The sequence below is a fragment of the Narcine bancroftii genome, chromosome 1 (genome assembly GCF_036971445.1).
Source record: "Narcine bancroftii isolate sNarBan1 chromosome 1, sNarBan1.hap1, whole genome shotgun sequence".
Taxonomy (NCBI): Eukaryota; Metazoa; Chordata; class Chondrichthyes; order Torpediniformes; family Narcinidae; genus Narcine; species Narcine bancroftii.
Window position 1 is genome coordinate 357,546,481 of NC_091469.1, and position 18,583 is coordinate 357,565,063.

The 18,583-nt window shown below is 39.2% G+C and overlaps 1 protein-coding gene across 4 annotated transcripts in view; it reads left to right on the plus strand.

The window, feature by feature from the left end:
* Positions 1-1,215: 1,215 nt before the first annotated feature.
* The window catches only part of ddc (dopa decarboxylase), an 85,829-nt gene continuing 68,461 nt past the window's right edge, over positions 1,216-18,583 (plus strand). For 2 of the 4 annotated variants that reach the window (XM_069912229.1, XM_069912235.1), the window contains exons 1-4: positions 1,216-1,317; positions 1,643-1,862; positions 2,073-2,186; positions 8,299-8,418. In XM_069912229.1, the coding sequence (XP_069768330.1) occupies positions 1,223-1,317; positions 1,643-1,862; positions 2,073-2,186; positions 8,299-8,418 (549 nt within the window). In that variant the 5' untranslated portion in view covers positions 1,216-1,222. The remainder of the gene's footprint in view (positions 1,318-1,642; positions 1,863-2,072; positions 2,187-8,298; positions 8,419-18,583) is intronic. The other 2 variants (XM_069912237.1, XM_069912240.1) reach the window with 1 other exon arrangement.

Here is an 18,583-nt window from a genome sequence, read left to right on the forward strand (position 1 = left end):
TGTTTTCTTGCAGCATGGGCTGACTTTCACACTCATACTATTGCTGGCTATGCCCATTTGTTTCATTGATGATGCTTTTGAGACACTCAGTGATGAACATTCAGTTTTCCTCCCCAAACCATGGTCTGTGCAACAAGAAACTTTATTGTTCATTCATCAGTATCTGTACATTGTTTGCAAGATCTGTATTTATTTCACATTCCTAATTTCCCTTAACAAGGTTAGAGTGAACACCCAAGCTGTTATTGTCTTCCTCGTCGATGTACTCCAACTCTGCTGTTTTATTTTCAGTTACTGTTGAATTTACTGCTGCTTCTCTCACATGAAATTCTGCTTCTGTCACTGACCAGATTTTCACTAGTTTGTGTTTTCCTTCTAGTGCCCAATAGGGTGTTGTTTTCTGCATCTTAATCTATCAACCAGATAACTTCATCAACTTCTTATCACTACAATAATTCGCCCTTGCCTTATGAGAGATTTTCCATTTGCCCAAACTATTCCTCTGCAATTTAATTGAGAATTGAGATGAAATTCCTCCTCATCTGTCTTAAATTGTCAACCTCGACCCCCTGTTCTAGAAGCCTCAGAAGAAGCATCTCAGCATCCACTCACTCCATCAGTCTCCTTCAAAATCTTGTTTCAATAAAATGACTTTTCATCTTTCTATAACGTAACGAACACTGATTAAACCTGCTGAACCTTGTGATCAACTTCGTAAATCTTCTCGGTGTTCTTTACCAAAGCAGGTAAATACAGAGAAAATATAGCGAAAATAGAGAAAGCAGGTAAATATTTCCTTAACTATGTGTATCAATGTGTATCCTTTACAATGCAGTGAAGGATATTGCTCCATTAGCTGAACCAATATGACTGCAATAATAATTAACTTTCCTGTGAATAATTAGTGAAGAAAATAACAAGCATTAGGAGTGAAAAACTTTGCTTGAAATGGCTACTGCGGCAGTGCTTGCAATTCCACCTGAAAGGAGGCAACCACAGAAAAACGTAAGTAAAATGACTGAAGAAACAGAAACCAATCAGCAGGCTGGTCTCAGCGATCACCATTGGTGAAATAGCCATGGCAGAACCTGTGGTTTAATTGGCCGGTTGCTCCTCGCTTCCCATTCCCATGCGAGGAGGAGCTTCATCCTGTTCGTGATTGGCATTTGAAATTGGGTGGGAGACTATATTTTGGCATTGTTTGGCGAAAGTCACCGTGTACATGAAAACACAATTTAGTCGGAAACTGGAGAGAACAAAGTACAAATCAACGGTGTTGGTGTTACGTTCTGGTTTCAGCGGCGAGCTTGCAAACATGTAATTGCCACAGCGTTTCAGAGAGAATAATCCAACTAGTGACCGCACGGCTCCATGCAGTCGGATTACTCACCGCCTTTAAGTCGAGCAACCAATGTTAAACGGTGAACCCAGAAAATAGCACTAGGCTCAATGACCATGGACGAATAGGAAGGAGTAGGAGCGAGGGAAACAAGTCCCCTCTGAGGGAAATGGGTCATTTTGTGACTGTGAGAGATAAATACAGATTCCGCGTCACTTGGAGGCACAGGGTTGTTTCGGGATTGAGAACGCCACATTTTCCAATTGTTGACTAAAATAATGAACTTTCTGATGCTCCTTTCAGTTGGAACCTGAACGGCCCCATGGATTTCGAGGAATTCCGCACGAGGGGGAAAGAGATGGTGGATTTCATGGCAGATTACCTGAAATCGGTGGAGGAGCGCCCCGTCTATCCAGCAGTGCAGCCCGGGTACCTGCGGCCGCTCATCCCGGACAGCGCGCCCCAGGACCCCGACAGTTACGAGGAGCTGATGAAGGATGTCGAGCGAGTCATCATGCCGGGGGTAAGAAAACACCGAGATTTCAATCGCCCGCAGTCTCTTGTGAAATAAACCGTGGACGTGAGCAGCAGGATGGAGAAAGATCACGTTACACGCGTGATGGGCGACAGCTTTTATCCGCTGAAGTCAGTAAGATTTGCCAATTGATTATTGGCGATTTGTCCTCTCGTTTGGTTTTAAATTCGCGGTGGTTCATTTGGTGTTTTCTCTTAGATCACCCACTGGCAAAGTCCTCATTTTCACGCCTATTTCCCAGCGGTCGTCTCCTTTCCCGCTCTTCTGGGTGACATGCTGTCTGGAGCCTTCGGCTGCATCGGCTTCAACTGGGTATGTGTCTTTTTCACATCTTGCGAGTTACTTCTGCAAAAAAAAAGAATGTGAGGAGCATCAGTCAACCTGAGTGGCCCCAACAGATTTTTAAGATGAGTCTACTTGGTGTTTTTTTAATTGAATGTTCCTTTTATAACCAAACTCTTCAAGGATTCCAATTTTTTGGTCAATGGCCTCTAATGCACAAACTCCCAAGCAATTGTTGACAGATTCAAAGGAGTTGTTGGAAGTACAGCAAAGCACAAATCAAAGAATCAATCTGTACTTTATTATTAAACTATTAGTTGTCATGTAATAAAATGTCTCTTCTGACCCTTGAGTTCCTTATTTTCAGAAGTGGTTAATGCACTCGCTTTTTAATTAGAGTATGTAAAGACTGATTCTTGTAGAACACAACTTTATAACCTATCGACAATAGTTGTTCTTTATTCTCAGTTTCTACTTGAGCTTTTGACCATTTTATTACACATTCACTTCCAACAGCCCTGATGTGGAAACGACATTAGCTGTTTTGTTAATCTACTGTGCCTTGCTGTCTCTTTAATGTCCTTGTCATTTCATCATTACATTTTATCTGGGTATAGATATCACAAGAATTTTTCTTAATCTTCTTCACCAATCTTACATTCACAATTTTGATTTCATCCGTCCTCATCATTGCCACCTTCTAAAAATGATTGCCTATTTTAAGATACTATTTCTATTTAACCTCATTGTTTTATCTGTCTCATGAAAGATAATCCCTTATATTAACATTCTTTAACTCTGCTGTCACTGGTGGCACCCTAAGTTATCATTTTCTGCTCTGTGGCAAATAAAATATTAAATAATATTAAATATCTGTGTTCAATTCCATTCATAAAATACGAATTCTGTTCATCTTCTCTGAAGTTTTATTACAGTCCTTGTTCATTTTATGACTGAATATGCATTTAAAGATCTATGATCCAGTATTGATGCTAAATTTTTACCATGTTTCCAAATCATTTTATGTTTGTTTTTCTTTTCAAAATGTTATTACTCAAATGGAAATATTTAATGGAAACTCTTAGCTAAATGCATTCTTAAGTAACTTGTTTTAAGTCTTTTTGCAGTGTTTTACAGTTAACCTCACCAAATGCCAAGCTTTAATATTTCTCTTATCAGCAATACTAAAATTGTGAGCCACCCTAACATGACCTGAGTGGGCTGAGTCAGAGTGGTAAGACTTTGGCTCAAAAGGCTTCAGCAAGATCAGGTAAGAGGCAAAGAATAGACAGGGTAGAAGTCAGAAAGGGCCACCCTGTTCGAGAAACAAAAATGATTCAGCAGGTTGGCACAGGTAAGGGGTGATTTTTTTAGATATCATATTTTGTTCATCTAGTCATAGATAGTGGGAATGGCAGCCAAGGTTCCTCTTGCAAAATATGGGTTGTCAGGGAAGCCAGCAGTAACCTGATAACTTCATCTGCGAGACGTGCATCCAGCTGCAGCTTCTGACAAGCCAAGTTAAGGAATTGGAGCTGGAGTTGGATGAACTTCAGATCATTCCGGAGGCAGAGGAGGTGATAGACATTATCTCACCTTGAAGGGAGGAGGAAGTTAGATGGGTGACAGTCAGGAGAGGGAAAGGGAACAGGCAGGCAGTGGAGGGCACCTCGGTGACAGTACCCCTCAGTATAAAATAAGTATACCATTTTGAATACTGTTGGGATGGAGGGGATCTTACCAGGGAAAAGCAATGGAGATCGGGTCTCTGAGTGTAGGTGAGATACAATCCAGAAGACATGGGTTAAGAATGAAAAGGGAAAAGTTTAGGTGGAGCATGAGAGGCAACTTCTTCACACAGAGTGGTGGGAGTGTCGAAGGAGCATCCAGCTGAAGTGGTGAATGCAAGCTCAATTTAAGAGGAATTTGGATAGGTACATGGATGGGAAAGGTATGGAGGGCTCTGGACTGGGTGCAGGTCAGTGGGATTAGGCAAAAAAATAATGGTTTGGCACAGACGAGAAGGGCCAAAGAAAACTGTTTCTGTTCTGTAATGTTTATAGACCTGGACTAGGATTTAAAGTGGGTAGAATGGACTCTCAAGTACTTGCCAAAAAAAAGCACAACTATTAATATGTGTTTGAACAATAAAATGCCATATTAATAACTCCATCTCTTATGTTTTTCTAATCAGTCTCTCAGAAAGATTGTCAAATAATATCTGTATAACTCTAGGTATTACACATACTGCACTACTGTTATTGAACCAATTATTTCTTTAAGAAAAAACTCTTGCATTTGTTGAACTCATCCTGTTTGTAATAAATCTATGTAAGGTTTCTTTATTTGTACATTTCTAATTAATGTTATCTCAAGAATTTGCTGACATGATGTTAGCCAAATATTTTAAATTTTCTCTACCTCAAGACACAGAAGATACAAAAAGAAATAACTCAATGGTAAAACAAGATTACCTTTCTCTCCTTTCTTAAATCAGTGTTACACAAATTATTCAAATTGCATTTAATTAAAAATAGAAAATTGCACCTGAGCCACGTTATAGAACATAACAGCACAGTATAGGGTCCTTCAGCCATGATTTTGTGCCGACCCATATAAACCTACTCAACAATCTAAACCTCTTCCCTGCACCCATAACTTAGTTGACATGCATCCATGTGCCTGCCTAAAATTATTTTAAATGTCCCTTTTTTTTTATCAGCTACCACCACCACTACCTCTGGCAATCCATTCAAGGCACCTACTACTCTCTGTATATGGCGGGGGTGGGGGGGGGGGGGAATTATGCCTGACGTCTTCCCTAAACTTTCTTCCAACTTTAAACAAATGTCTCCAATATTGGTACAGGTAATTGTCACCCTTGCAAAATGGTGCTTGTCTGTCCATATTGTATGTACATATTCTCATTTCTATTGTCAACACTCCTGTGATTCAATGCTGAACCCTGCAGAGATGTCATGGGTCTAACAGTGAAATACTGAGGAAGGAGGGCGGCCACTTGATAACCCAGAAAATGCCACCACTTGGCTACCCCGCAGAGTCTAGGCAGCAAGTCTCAGGATTATTAACATCTTGTCCTACATAACATACCTCATGATCTCTGCTGTAATTTACTTTATCAATAGAGGAGACGAGAGCTGTTATTGTTCGTTGATCTCCGATGGAAAGGGACTTGTTGAGTAAAACAAATAATTTTACTCCCATTCTGTAAAAATAATCTTATCTCAAGGTGCTGTTGCTTCAGACTGAACATAATTTCTATAGCCTTATGTGATCATGTTAATGCAAATCATATCTACCCATCACACTTAATTTTCCTTTTCGCTAAACAAACAAACCTATTACAGGTACCTGTGTTATATTTACTCTGCCATTGCCAGCAAAGCAGCCGTCCAGCCTTTTCTCAGTTGTTGCTGAATTTGAATGTAATAAAATATCCTAAAGAGAAGCAAACTATTATCCTCCAGCTTCATCTAATGGAAATCTCTTTCTTATTAAAACATGACATTGGGAGATATGTTCTTTGTATTTTTCAGGTGCATTTACATTTACTAGATTATGTTGTGGCAAATTAGATAGATTATGATTCAAAGAAAATCAAGTGGTAACAAATACTACAAAAAGTAGCTGAAATGCAACCTCTTTGTCTTCTAATTTCAACACATTTCCCAGAATTCAATATTGTAGTAATTGATTAGTATCATTGAGTGAGAGCAGGTAAACTTGGATTCCAAGGGTGGAGAAGAATTTTGGGTGGATCTTCTGTTCTCTGCTTTATATAAGTAATGGCTTCCAATCTCCTCAGAGGACTTGGCTCTTTGTCAGAATCTAGGATTACCCAAGACTTCCAGCTAGCTTTCCATTGTTCAGATACATTTAATTCCTTTTTTGTTTTTCTACCCCTGGGGTATATAGAATATGCCACCCAGATCTTCTGGAGATGCCTTTATGCTCTGCATTTCAAAACTCCTACATTTATTTGTCTATGTTCTCACTTCCCTAACTGGTCCCATTCCCTCATTGACCAGATAATTTTGGTTACTCCTTATACCCATAGTCTTACTCTGTCAGAATCAAGCCCCCTCCCCAACTTTCCTGCAGCTTCACAAGCTTTATTCCTCCTTCACAGTTCTGACAAAGGGTCTTAAATCTGAGACATTAACTCTTGCTCTTCCCACAGATGTGGCCTGACCTGTGGAGTATTTCCAGCATTTCTGTTTTTTTTAAATTTAAGATCTTCTGCACCTTCAGTTTTTGTTTGTTTGACATTACATTCTGAATTTGGATGCTCTTTTCCTATTTGAATGATTGCTAATTCATAATTACATTTCTCTTTTTATTTTGTGACAATTATTACAGTCATTTGACTGCCAAAGTTTGGTTTGACAATCCCCAAGTAGTAGCATTCATAACAAACTATGGGATGGGGTTTTTTCCTGACAGAAAGTAGTGTTTTCTAAAGTTAATTGGATAAGTTGTTGTCAAATCTCAAGTGTGTTGATAAATGATTCAACCTCCAGGAAATATTTCATTAATGGAAACTATTGTGTAATGTATAATAATAATGTACTCCTCAATCATGGTCATTATTCACCAGTCCAAGAAGAACCATGCACTTCCTCCCAAGATGTGCAAATAAATTGAAATGATTGCCACTATCCCTCATTGAACATGGTATTGAGTGCTGGAGGAGAGCAAGTTCATAAATCCCCTCAAGGTGGAAATTTAGAGTACTGGGCTTTCTGGAGAAGAAACCTCATGACTGAGTGTAGGTGATACAGTCCGACTCTGCTTCCATTATTTTCATTGTTCCATTCTTTTTCATTTACCCATGACTTGTATCTCCATCCTTCATGATACAATATTTTCCCCTTTCTTTCCTACTCTTATTTTTACCCCTAACCTTCTCCTTCATCCTTTGTTTCACCTTTTCTGCCTTCCTTCCCACTCAATACATCCCATATTCTCACAATCTCCAGAGACCTGAGAACAAAAATGTAAAATGACATTTCAGCACTGCCCTCGATATTTGCCGTGAGCAGGATCAGCAATCAGTTGGACTCCCAGGGCAGAAACTTGAATGTGTCTGTAACTTTTTCATTACCAGCACTGAAGATGCACAGCCTTTGAGTGAGAAGTTAAACTGAGTTCTCTCAGGTGAACGTTAATGGTGTAGCATCAAAGTAAAATAGCAGAATTATTCTCAGGTTCTTGGATAACAGTTTTATCCCAATGACCATTTTGGAACTGACTCTCTAGATTATAATCACTTGACTATTTTATTGGAGTTTGTTTTATGTAAAATGGATGCACTGTTTCCTAAATTACAGGAACAACTACACATCAAGAGTGTTTTATTGGCTCTGAAGCATTTTAATAAAACCCAGACCAATGAAGCGAGCAATCTTCTTTCTCACCATTTTTCCTTCCACTCCACTTATCTATCTTCATTTCCTCTCCAATCTGCCCCCTCCCCATCTGTCATGTTCCACAGGATCTAATTCTCCCCAACTTTTAATTATGCTTAACAATTTTACACATCTTGACTGCTGGATGCAATATGACAGATTAATAAATAACTGCTAAATGTCAACCGAACCTTACCACTGGAGAGAGAGAGTGTCAAACTTTTATCATGGCATGGTCATCTGCAGGAACCACGGGTACAAGCTCTATTTCTTGATTATTAAAGTGACTTTTTCCTTGGGATTTGAGCTGTGGTCATTCATTATAGAAACTGCCTCCTGAGAGACTGCTGCACAGCAGCATCTCCAATTAAACTATTACAATTGTGAAGATATTCTGTTAGAACACTTCTCTCTCCTCTGCATTTCAAATAACAGCCAGACTAAAATATTTTACAAGGCATTTTCTGGCAGTTATTAGCACACCGGTAAATCCTGTGGAAACCTTAGTAATTTTGAAGCAGGTTGGAAGAATTCTGAATACTTTGACTGGTAACATTGTTTTCCTTGCACTCATTATGGTCACTTACTTGATGCTACTCATTGAAATATATTTTGTCATTTACTACAGTACTGTATTTTGCAAATAAAACAGTTCAGAACATGAAGTATTTAAGCACATCAAAGATATATGAACTCCTCGTTTCCCCCTTTAGGCTGCAAGCCCTGCATGCACAGAATTGGAAACGGTGATGCTTGACTGGCTGAGCAAGATGCTGAACCTGCCTGAAGAGTTTCTAGCTGGAACTGGAAGTGAAGGTGGCGGAGTGATACAGGTGTGAAATGTTTCAGTAAATGATTAAATTGATTCCATTCTGCTGTAATTGTTGACAATTTGATGGAAAAGCAATAATGTGGTGGTGGGGGGGGAGAGGTATAGCAATGTTAGGCAAAGTGCTAATGCCATGATTTTAACAAATTGCTGGACACCTCCATCATTTCAACATAAAATCATAGGAAATTGGAGCAAGAGGAGGCCAAAATACAAATGAGTTGTCACCACAAATATTTGGGACACATAATTCATGTGCTAAAGATCCCATGATTGTTATGAGTGAGGGAGTCAGGGAATTATAAATCAATCTGACTATTGTCAGGAAGTGATCAAAGAAACTGAATACTATCCAGGACAAAGCAGTCTGTGTGACAGGTTCTTAAACTGTGTGCGTATTACAGTCAAGCCAAGGCTCTCGTACAAGCCAAGTACAAGATGCACTGCAATGATTAATCTTGGCTTTGCTGATAAGTAGTTATTGCATTAAAAATAAGGGTTGTCAACATTGAGAATTCGATTTCCCCTTCAAGCCATCCTGGCGTGGAATGACAACTTGCCTTCATCTTTGCTGGTCCTAAACCTAATAACTTCTGACTTAAAAGTAATATCCTTGCTTTCTCACAGATAATTAGGAATGGGCAAAAATTGCTGGGAAAGCCAGCAGCGTCTACCTATTGTGAACACTTGTAGCAAAGACATCTGCACTACTGGAGAAAGAAAGGAAGGAATCAGAATTAAAGGAATTACTCTTTGCGTTGTAATTTCTTGTGCTTTAAACTGAGAAATGAGAGGTCTTCAGAACAACCACTAGAGTTTGCAATCATGATCCTGTGGCCATGTCCCTTCACCTCCCAGCCCTTACAATAGTGATATCAATAGCAGTCAGGATAAATAAAAAATGGCTACCTTTGGGTTTGCTTTTTCCTGAGATACTTCTTCAAGGGGCTACTAATTGATTTCATTGTTGCCAAAGAAGAAAACAGTTGATGAGTATGGTAATTGGACTCCAACTTGATTTTCTAGTGCAACCTGTTTGATTTGAGAAGTTCATGTTGAAAATTGTGTGCATTCATTGGTGTAATTTCCTTGTGAGTCATATATTATAGACTAAGTTTAGACTATTGGTTTGTATCAATGAAAAACACTTCGTTCAGGTAGTGAAAGCAATTACTGTAGAAGAACAGTGGTCTTTATTTTGATTAAAAATTGTTCAAATATCACAGCCAATGGAACATCTGTTCCATTATTTGATGCTTATCATTTGCAAATATCATTCTCTTTCCAAGCAGCCTGTCGTTACTTGAAATTTCAGCTTGCTAAAAATGATAAATTGTTTGAGATAGGAGAGATTTCAACTTAATTGAAATTTGTGAAGCTGTTGGTGACAATAATTTCCTGTGAAGAAGGAAACTGTGCACGGCATAATAGCAGGCAGCAAAATCCATTTTTGTTTCAAGATGTAATTTTGATGTTGCCAAAGCATGTGTTTGAATGTAATTTTTATCATCTATTTGTCACCTGGAAATAAGCAGATTATCAATACATTTCAACAGCATTTGAAAAAGACAAGATGGGGAAAAAATCCATCTATTGATTTTTTTTTAAATGTGAGAGAATGTGCATCATTTTGACCACATTTCTGCTCTATTTTATTTGTGTTGCCATAGCAACACTTGTCTACTGTGTCAGCAGTGGAGAAAACGTATCTTAGCAACTTATTATGAGTTCCTCTTTCCTAGCCTTGTGGTGTAAAGCGGAGTGCTCTTTGATATACAATGAGAAACAAATAATCTTGTTGGGAATAGGACATAAATTGTCAAGTGTTCATGGAGAGTTAGTATCTCACCACACACAGACATGAGTCAGGGGCTCCAGCTTTGAGTCCAAATTATTTCTTACAATTTTAAAAGGAAGGTTCGTATTTATCAGTGCCAAATTATTCAAAGGAAAAAGTTCACTCTTCTGAAGATTTAACTTGTAACCTAAAAATTGACTGAAATGAGAAATTAAAGAAAGCATAGAAGGCAATGAAGTCTGAAATTAGAAATAAAAAGCAATAAATCATCAGTGTAAAGCAAACCTTTGTGGCTGTGTCCTTCCTTAAAATGCCAGTAATATCAATTAGATTCTTGAAAAGCAATAGCTAAGCATTCTAAAGCCAGGTCAAAAGTAGTGGACTTAAAGGGCACCCTTGTCTGGTTCCATGTTAAAGTCTAAATGGCTTAGAAATCTGAAAATTTGTAAGAACACAGGCAGAAAGGGTTAAACATAGTACAGGTACACAATCCTTCATCTAAAATCCAGAAAGCTCCAAAAACCAGCATTTTTTTCCTGATGCTGGTACAGCAGAGAGAGAGAGCAACTCAGGTGGGCGAGGGGGGAGAGAGACAGCAACGTGACTTGGGTGGGTGAGGGGCAGAGAGATGGCAGCACGACGGGTATGTGAGGGGGGATGGAGAGGGAGAGATGGCAGTGTGACTTGGGTGGGCGAAGGTGGAGACAGACGGCAGCGCGACTCAGGTGGGTGGGGGACAGAGAGTCGGCAGCTCTGGGGCAGCTGGCTTTTGTTCTGAAATCCAGAAAAATCTAAAATTTGGAACACACTGTCCCCCAAGGGTTCCGGATAAATGATTGTGTACCTGTACCGGTAACTTTATCCATTGAATAAAGCCAGCACCAAAATTAAATTTTTTGAAAGTCTTGAATAAATGATTGCATTCTACCTTCTCCACAGTTAGAGATATATAATCCAAAATCTCCTTAGAAGGAGAGTATAAAAATGGGAGTACAGAATTTTAATAAATTCAGTTTGATCATCAGATATAAGTGGTAAAATATTTTCAAGTGTATGAGTCAAAGCAAAAGATAGAATTTTAGAGTCAACATTGAGTAAAGAAATTGTTACCTATTGTGATGTGCTATCGAGCGGAAAAGCAGACACAAAACATAGACTGTTCAACAGCCTTTATTGATTTCTGGCTGGGGAGTTTTGGCGTGATCGTTGATCTGACCCACACCGGGACCCACGGTACTTACAAGGGTCTGGTGTGCCCACAGCAGCGATGTTCTCATCCACCATCTGGTTTTGGGCCATAGCTGCAGTCCGTGCTGACCATGTGCAGACCTGGTGAAGCCTGGAGTCAAAGGCTTTGGTGTCCAGGGCTGCTGTCTCCAGCACTACCTTCACTGTTTTGGCCAGTGAGTAGATGTTGTCCTCCAGCAGCTTCTGCCTGACAACTCTTGAGCAACCTTTCGACCTCCCTTTCTGTCACCCTGGGTTCTGCCAGGCACGGTTGGGCTAACTCATGTAGGACTCTCAGGTAAGTCTCAGCTGTATCTCTGGGCAGCTGGGAATGAATACTCAGAAGGTACCTTGTGAAGACCACATTTGTGGGAGATTTATACATGGTTTCTAGGGTGTTCATTGCTTCAGAGTACTCAGTGCATTCTTTGAGGGCCTGGAAGGCTTGGGGACCCAGCTTCGAGTGGAGTAAGATGAGAACTTTCCTGTTGAAGTCTAGGATGTTGTCGGCATATGACTTGATGATTGCTTCGATCGTGTGCTTCCAGATTTTGAAGTGTGTCTGTGTTTCTGAATGGCAAAGGAGTTAAGGGTTATGGGGATAAGGCTGGAAAGGGGTACTGATGGTAGTGATCAGCCATGATCTGTAAAATGGTGGTGCTGGCTCGACGGGCCGAAGGGCCTACTCCAGCTCCTATTGTCTATTGACGTGGGTCGACTTCGAGGCTCTGGTGCTCAAGAGCTTCACCATTACAGCTTCAAATTTTGTGTGGAATAAATTGTGATGTGCTATCAAACAGAAAAGCAGACACAAAACAAAAAAGACTGTTCAACAGCCTTTATACCACACAATCTTCCACAGAGCTGGCTGTGAGAGTAGCTGTGCTGGCTCTGAGACTGACCTCGAGAGGCTGGATGTAGCATATATCCTGGAGTGTGATTGGCAGCTGACCGGGTGGTCCTCGGTCCATTCAGGTCAGTTGATTGACAGCCGGCCAGGTGTTGCTTTGTCCTCCAGTGCTCTTCCTGCAGGTATACAGGTTGCCCCCTGCAGTAGGCTAGTGGTGTATCACCACACCTATTTAGGTGCAAGAATTACTAAAAACCATCAAGACTTATTCAGAGAAATTTTTCTCACCTTAATCAAGCACATGAAAGGGACACTATCAAATTGGTCACCCCTTTCTTTATCACTGACTGGTCAAATCAACTATATAAAATGAATATATTACCTAAATTTTTATATCTTTTTCAGGCTTGGCCTGTTTTTATTCCTAAGTCTTTTTTTTAATTCCCTTGTCTCAAACTTATGGAAGAATAAATATCCTCACCTAAATAAGGTCCATTTACAAAAACTTAAAAGGAATGGAGTTTTTAGCTTTACCAAACTTTAGGTTTTATTATTGGGCAGTCAATATACAAAACCTTACATTTTGGTTATATTATAATAGCTGTGAAGACTGTCCACTACAGATATCTCTGGAATCCAATTCTGTTACAAAATTTTCTCTCATTTTTCTCCTTGGATCCTCACATGCTATAGCTCTAAAAAAAATTAACTAATAATCTGGTGGTTAAACATACTTTGAGGATATGGATACAATTTAGAAAACATTTTGGTTTAAAGATATTTTCTCTTTCTAGTCCTAATTTTTTCTAATTATTTCTTTAAACCTTCCATGATTGATATAACTGTTAAAGAATGGTATAGATTGGGAATTAAATGTTTTAAAGATTTATTTTTTGAGGGGAGGCTTGCTTTTGAACAACTTCCAGTGAAATACGGTTCACCAAATACTAATTTTTTTTTGTTTTCTACAGATTAGAGATTTTTTTTAACGATCTTGATTACACACATTTCCTAAGAGGACTGATAAGAATTTAACTGATGTAATTTTTAATTTATAACATTTCTATAATGATTTAATATCCAACATTTATGATATGCTGTTGGGAATAATAGAGGGTCCCTCAGATAAAATTTAAAAAAGCCTGGGAACAGGACCTACAGCTTTCAATTTCTGAAGATTCCTGAAGAGTAAAACTCATATCGCAGACCTGAAATTTCTTCCTATGTATATAAACTATTAGATTTCAGATTATATTATAAAATGTTGCACTGTCTGGTATGGACATTTTAGCTTTATTTCACAAAATTGTTAATTGTAATATTGTGAAATATGGTTGGATCGGAAAATCACCAAACAATGCTTTGAACTCATGAAAATTTGAGCAAGTGTAGGTCATGTGGTGCCTCAATCCTACCTCACCATTCAAGGTGGTCTCCCACTCATAAACACCTTAAAATTTAATGTGCCAAGCCTGCTTAGGATGCTACGCGATTCATTAAGATTACTTGCTCCTCATTTCTTCTAAACTCCAAAGGATATAGATCCAATTAGTTGAGTCACCCTTGGGAAGAGAATCCTCACTTCCCAGGAACTAGCCAAGTAAACTCTTTTTGACTGCCTCCCAAACTACTCTATCCTTTATTGGGGTAATGGGAACAAAATGGTGCAATTATAATCATAATCATTTCCTATTTCAAATCTCCAACTCCTACGAAGCCCAAAATGCCATTTCTGCCTGAACTCCTTGCTGCACTTGTCTGCTAACTTTTTGTGATTTATGCACAGACCTTGAAAGGGTTTATCATTTCCATGAGGGGTATAGATAAGGTTAATGGTGATTATATTTTTTCCAGGCTAGAAGAATCCAAAACTAGAAGTTGTAGATTTCAGTTGAGAGGGGTAAGATTGAAAAGAAACCTGAGGGGCACCTTTTTCTACTCAGAGGGTGTTGGGTATGTGGAATGAGCTGTGTGAGGAAGTGGTAGGGGCTGGTGCAATAGTAATATTTAAAGAATATTTATAAGTTGCATGAATAGAAAAGATTTGGGGGATATAGGCCAAATGCAGGCAAATGGGACTAGCTCAGGTTGACAATTCATAAAAGAGCAAGCATGTTTGACAAATACGCTTCAGTTCTTTGATGATATTACATAAGAGTGGTTGGCATGGACAAGTTGGGCTTAAGAGCCATTTTCTGTGTTCTCTATGACCACCATGATCCCTCTATACCTCAAACCCTTACAGTCTTTTTCTATTTAAGTTGCAATCTGCCTTTTAAGTTGTGTTACCAAAGTAAATGACTTTTTTTTTTACCCATTACTTTATGTATAACCCCTTGCAGATTTACAATGTCCCCATCTCAACACTTTCCACTTATTTTTAAGTCATTGGCAAACTTGAAATCCCTGCATTTTGTCCCCACCTCCAGGTATTTAATATAAATAGCAAATGATTGAAGGCCAAGAGCTGATCCCTGAAGTACCCCACTAGTTAATTCCTTCAGCCCTGCAAAGGACCATTTATTTTCATTCTTTGTTTTCCCTGTAGTTTACAATCCATGTTCATGCACTCCCTCCAATGCCATTAGTTATTTTGTGCATCAGGTTTTTAATGTGGCAGATTGTCAAATGCCTTTTGGAAATCTAAATATACTACATTTTCTCCACCTTACACTCTTACGTAATATCATCAAAGAACTGAAGCGTATTTGTCAAACATGCTTGCTCTTTTATGAAAACATAATGACTTGATTTGATTACATTAAGCTTTCCTAAATGATGGCTATTTCGCCTTTGATGAATGACTCACATCTTGCCAACAATCGATGTTAAATGACTGGCCTATGGTTTCCCCTACCTTTTGTTTTCATTCCTTCTTGAAAAGGGAGTCACATTTGCTGTTTTCCAATCATGCGGTAGCTTCCTAGAATTCAATCAGAATTAAAAGTCTGATTTTTTTTAATTTATAATTCAAACTCCAAGAAGGCTCCAAGTTGGGATGGAATTATTTAAAATATAAATAAAATTGCATTCAAATAATATTTTCCTGCGTTTAATAATTTTACTGTGTTTATCTTATTGCTCCGGAATGTACTTTGACATGGCTCAAAAAGTCGATAATTTATTTCTATAAAATCTTGGCATGAAAATGTTCTTCTAAATTCCTTTTGATGCAGTTGACACTGATCCTAAATTTATATATCCTTGTGTGGTATTTAGGAGGGTTATTGTACTTTTTAAAAACTGAGTGTGCCATGTGGCATCATTTTTCATTTTGTTGCACCAGTTATTATGAGTTTTGAACTCACTACTTAGAATTTTTTAAAAACTTGCTGGAAGACCTACCTCTGCTATTTGCCATAGGAAACACCAATACTTTAACAGCCCAACTTCATAGACCATGTAATTATTTTACGGGAATAACAAGTAACCAAGTGTGACATTAGCAGCAAAATATGGACACACTTATTAAATTGAATTAAGTTGTTTATTGCAACATGTACCGAGGTACATAAAAAGCTTTGCTTTTCGTGCTATCTAGGCAAGTCAGGTAATGCTATAATAAAACAAAAATGTCCAATGTAGTGTTATCGTAAGCCAAAGGGTGCAGGGTTTAAGTGTTACAAAAACTGCATGCTTAGGATAGAGAAAGTACAGTTAAGGAGTGCAAGGATGTAACCCATCACCAACAAGAGACAGATAACAGCAGAAACAAACTATACTGGAATCTGGAGGATTGTTTATCTTCTGCCAGATGGAAGGCAGAGAATAGAATGGGATTGATAGGGGTGTTACAGGTATTTTAATATGTTACCAGTTTTCCTGAGATAGCAGAAGATATGGACAGTTGATGGAGGGGATAAAGTAGGATCAATGGTGCCCTTTCTTGTTTGGTTTCTTCAACAGGTTGTTTGTGATATTTATTCCAAGGAACCATCAACTATCTCCACCTCAGAATCTTTGATATATTCAGGACCACCTACTCCCCTCCATTTCCTGAAGTCAGTGAGCAGCTCCCTTAGTAGAAACACAAAGCTGGAGAAACCCAGCTGGTCAAGCAGTGTACTTTATGTAGCAAGGATAAAGGTACATAACCAACATTTTGGGCTTGAGCCCATCTCCTTTATTTTGCTGACATTGAGGTGTCACATTTGTGGCCCGAAATGTGAAGTTAATAAAACATTAAACACAAGTTTTATCAGGTAAACTTCTCAGTGGCTTTTATTTTCCCGTTTCCTTTGTTCTCCTCCTTGTGTTCTTATCTCTCTCTCATACCACGTGACTTCCGGTATATCTCATACATATTCATTATCATGACATCCCTCCTTTAATCAGAAATAAACTTTACCTTCACTTACCAATATCCCTCGGAAACCTACAAACGTCGTAACTAATGGTAATACTATAACTCAACTACATAAAATTTACTTCCTACAGTACTCATACATGCACTTTATGATATAAGATTAAAATACTGTCCCAAAGTTCTTATTAAAACTATGGCACAAAGTCTTCGTATCGTTTGGGCACTTTCCGGTTTCGTTTCGGCCTGCCTGCGATATTGTCGTCGCTTCTCGGTTGTTCATTCTCAGCGTCGGAAATACTGCTCGCCACGGCTTCGGGTGTTTCTGGCGCTCTAGTCACTTCATCAGAAGTGCTGGTAACTGCCTCTGGAACATCATCAGGTCTCTCAGTTTCAGCATCTTGTATTGGCCTTTCAACCTCTTCACTCAATGTATCTCTGGACTGGTACCTTTTTACACCTGATACATTTCTCTTATACAGGACTCCAGTCAGAGACTTGACTGTCACCATACTGCCACTTCTGGATATGACAGTATAGGGTTGATGGTAATAAGGTGTGTCTAACTTACCACCAGTTTCATGCCTCACTAGAACATTATCTCCTGGCATGATGTCTGAGTACTTGGCTCCACGTTTCGAATCTGTGTACAGCTTTGCTGCATCTTTCTTTTCAGCATTGTGGTCCCTCATCTCCTGGTCGTCTCGGATTTCCTTTATTTCTGGCATTTTGGTGCGGATTTTTCTCCCAAAAAATGCTTCTGCAGGACTTTTTCCAGTGGTTGCATGAGGCGTTGCTCGATAGATAGCCACATAAGATAGCAATGCTTCTCGCCAATTTTGTCCTTCTGCGTGTGCAATTCTCAATCGTTTTTCAATGGACTGATTTTGTCTCTCTACTTCTCCATTGGCTTGCGGCCATTTCGGAGTTACTTTATGATGGTGGATACCTGTGGTCCTCATGTATTCCGCAAATGTCTCTGAAATGAATTGTGGACCATTGTCAGAGTATAATGTAACAGGTAATCCATATCTTGCGAATATCTCTGCTAATGCTTGTATTGTTTTTTCAGTGGTTGTGGACTTCAACACCACGTACTCATAGTATCTGCTGTAGTAATCTATCACTACCATAATTGATTCACCCGTCGGTAAAGGTCCAAGAAAATCAACAGCTACGTCGATCCATGGTCCTGTCGGGAGTTGCGTACTCTGGATCAGTTCTGGCGGATTACTCCTACTTGTGATTTGACATCCGTGACAAGTTTTAACAAATTTCTCTGCGTCTTTATCACAACCTGGCCACCGTACCTTGGTTCTGAGGTTTTGCTTGGTACCAACAATACCTAGGTGTCCTTCATGCGCTAAGGATACGATCTTCGGTCTCAATCTTTGCGGAATCACCAATCTGCAACCTCTCAATACACACTGTCCGATGCAACAAAGTTCGTCTCTAATGGGAATGTAAGCCTTGTGAGTACACTTGTCCCATTGTCCACTCTGTATGCATTCTCTTACTTCCATGAGTTCTGGATCGCGTTCGGATTCTCTCTCGACTTCCTTCGTAGTCACAGCTTTCGGTGTCGCCTGAATAGTTACGAAGCGTACAAAGCTCTCTGTTTCTGTTCCCAATTCTAACTTGGATTGTGGACCTCCATCCTTCACCAATCTGGACAGCGGATCAGCAATGTTTGCTTTCCCTGCAAAGTGGATTACTTTATATTTGTAGGGTTGTAGTCTGAGTACCCATCTCTCTATTCTGGCACATGGTTTGGATCTAGGTGCATAGATCACCTCTAATGGCTTATGATCTGTGATGAGTTCAAATTCAATGCCGTATAAATATGCATGGAACCTCTCACAGGCCCATACAAGTCCGAGTGCTTCTTTCTCTGTCTGAGAGTATCTTCTCTCCACATCTGATAATGATCTGCTGGGATAGGCAATGATTCTTGGTCCTCCATCATGCATCTGGACCAACACGGCTCCTAA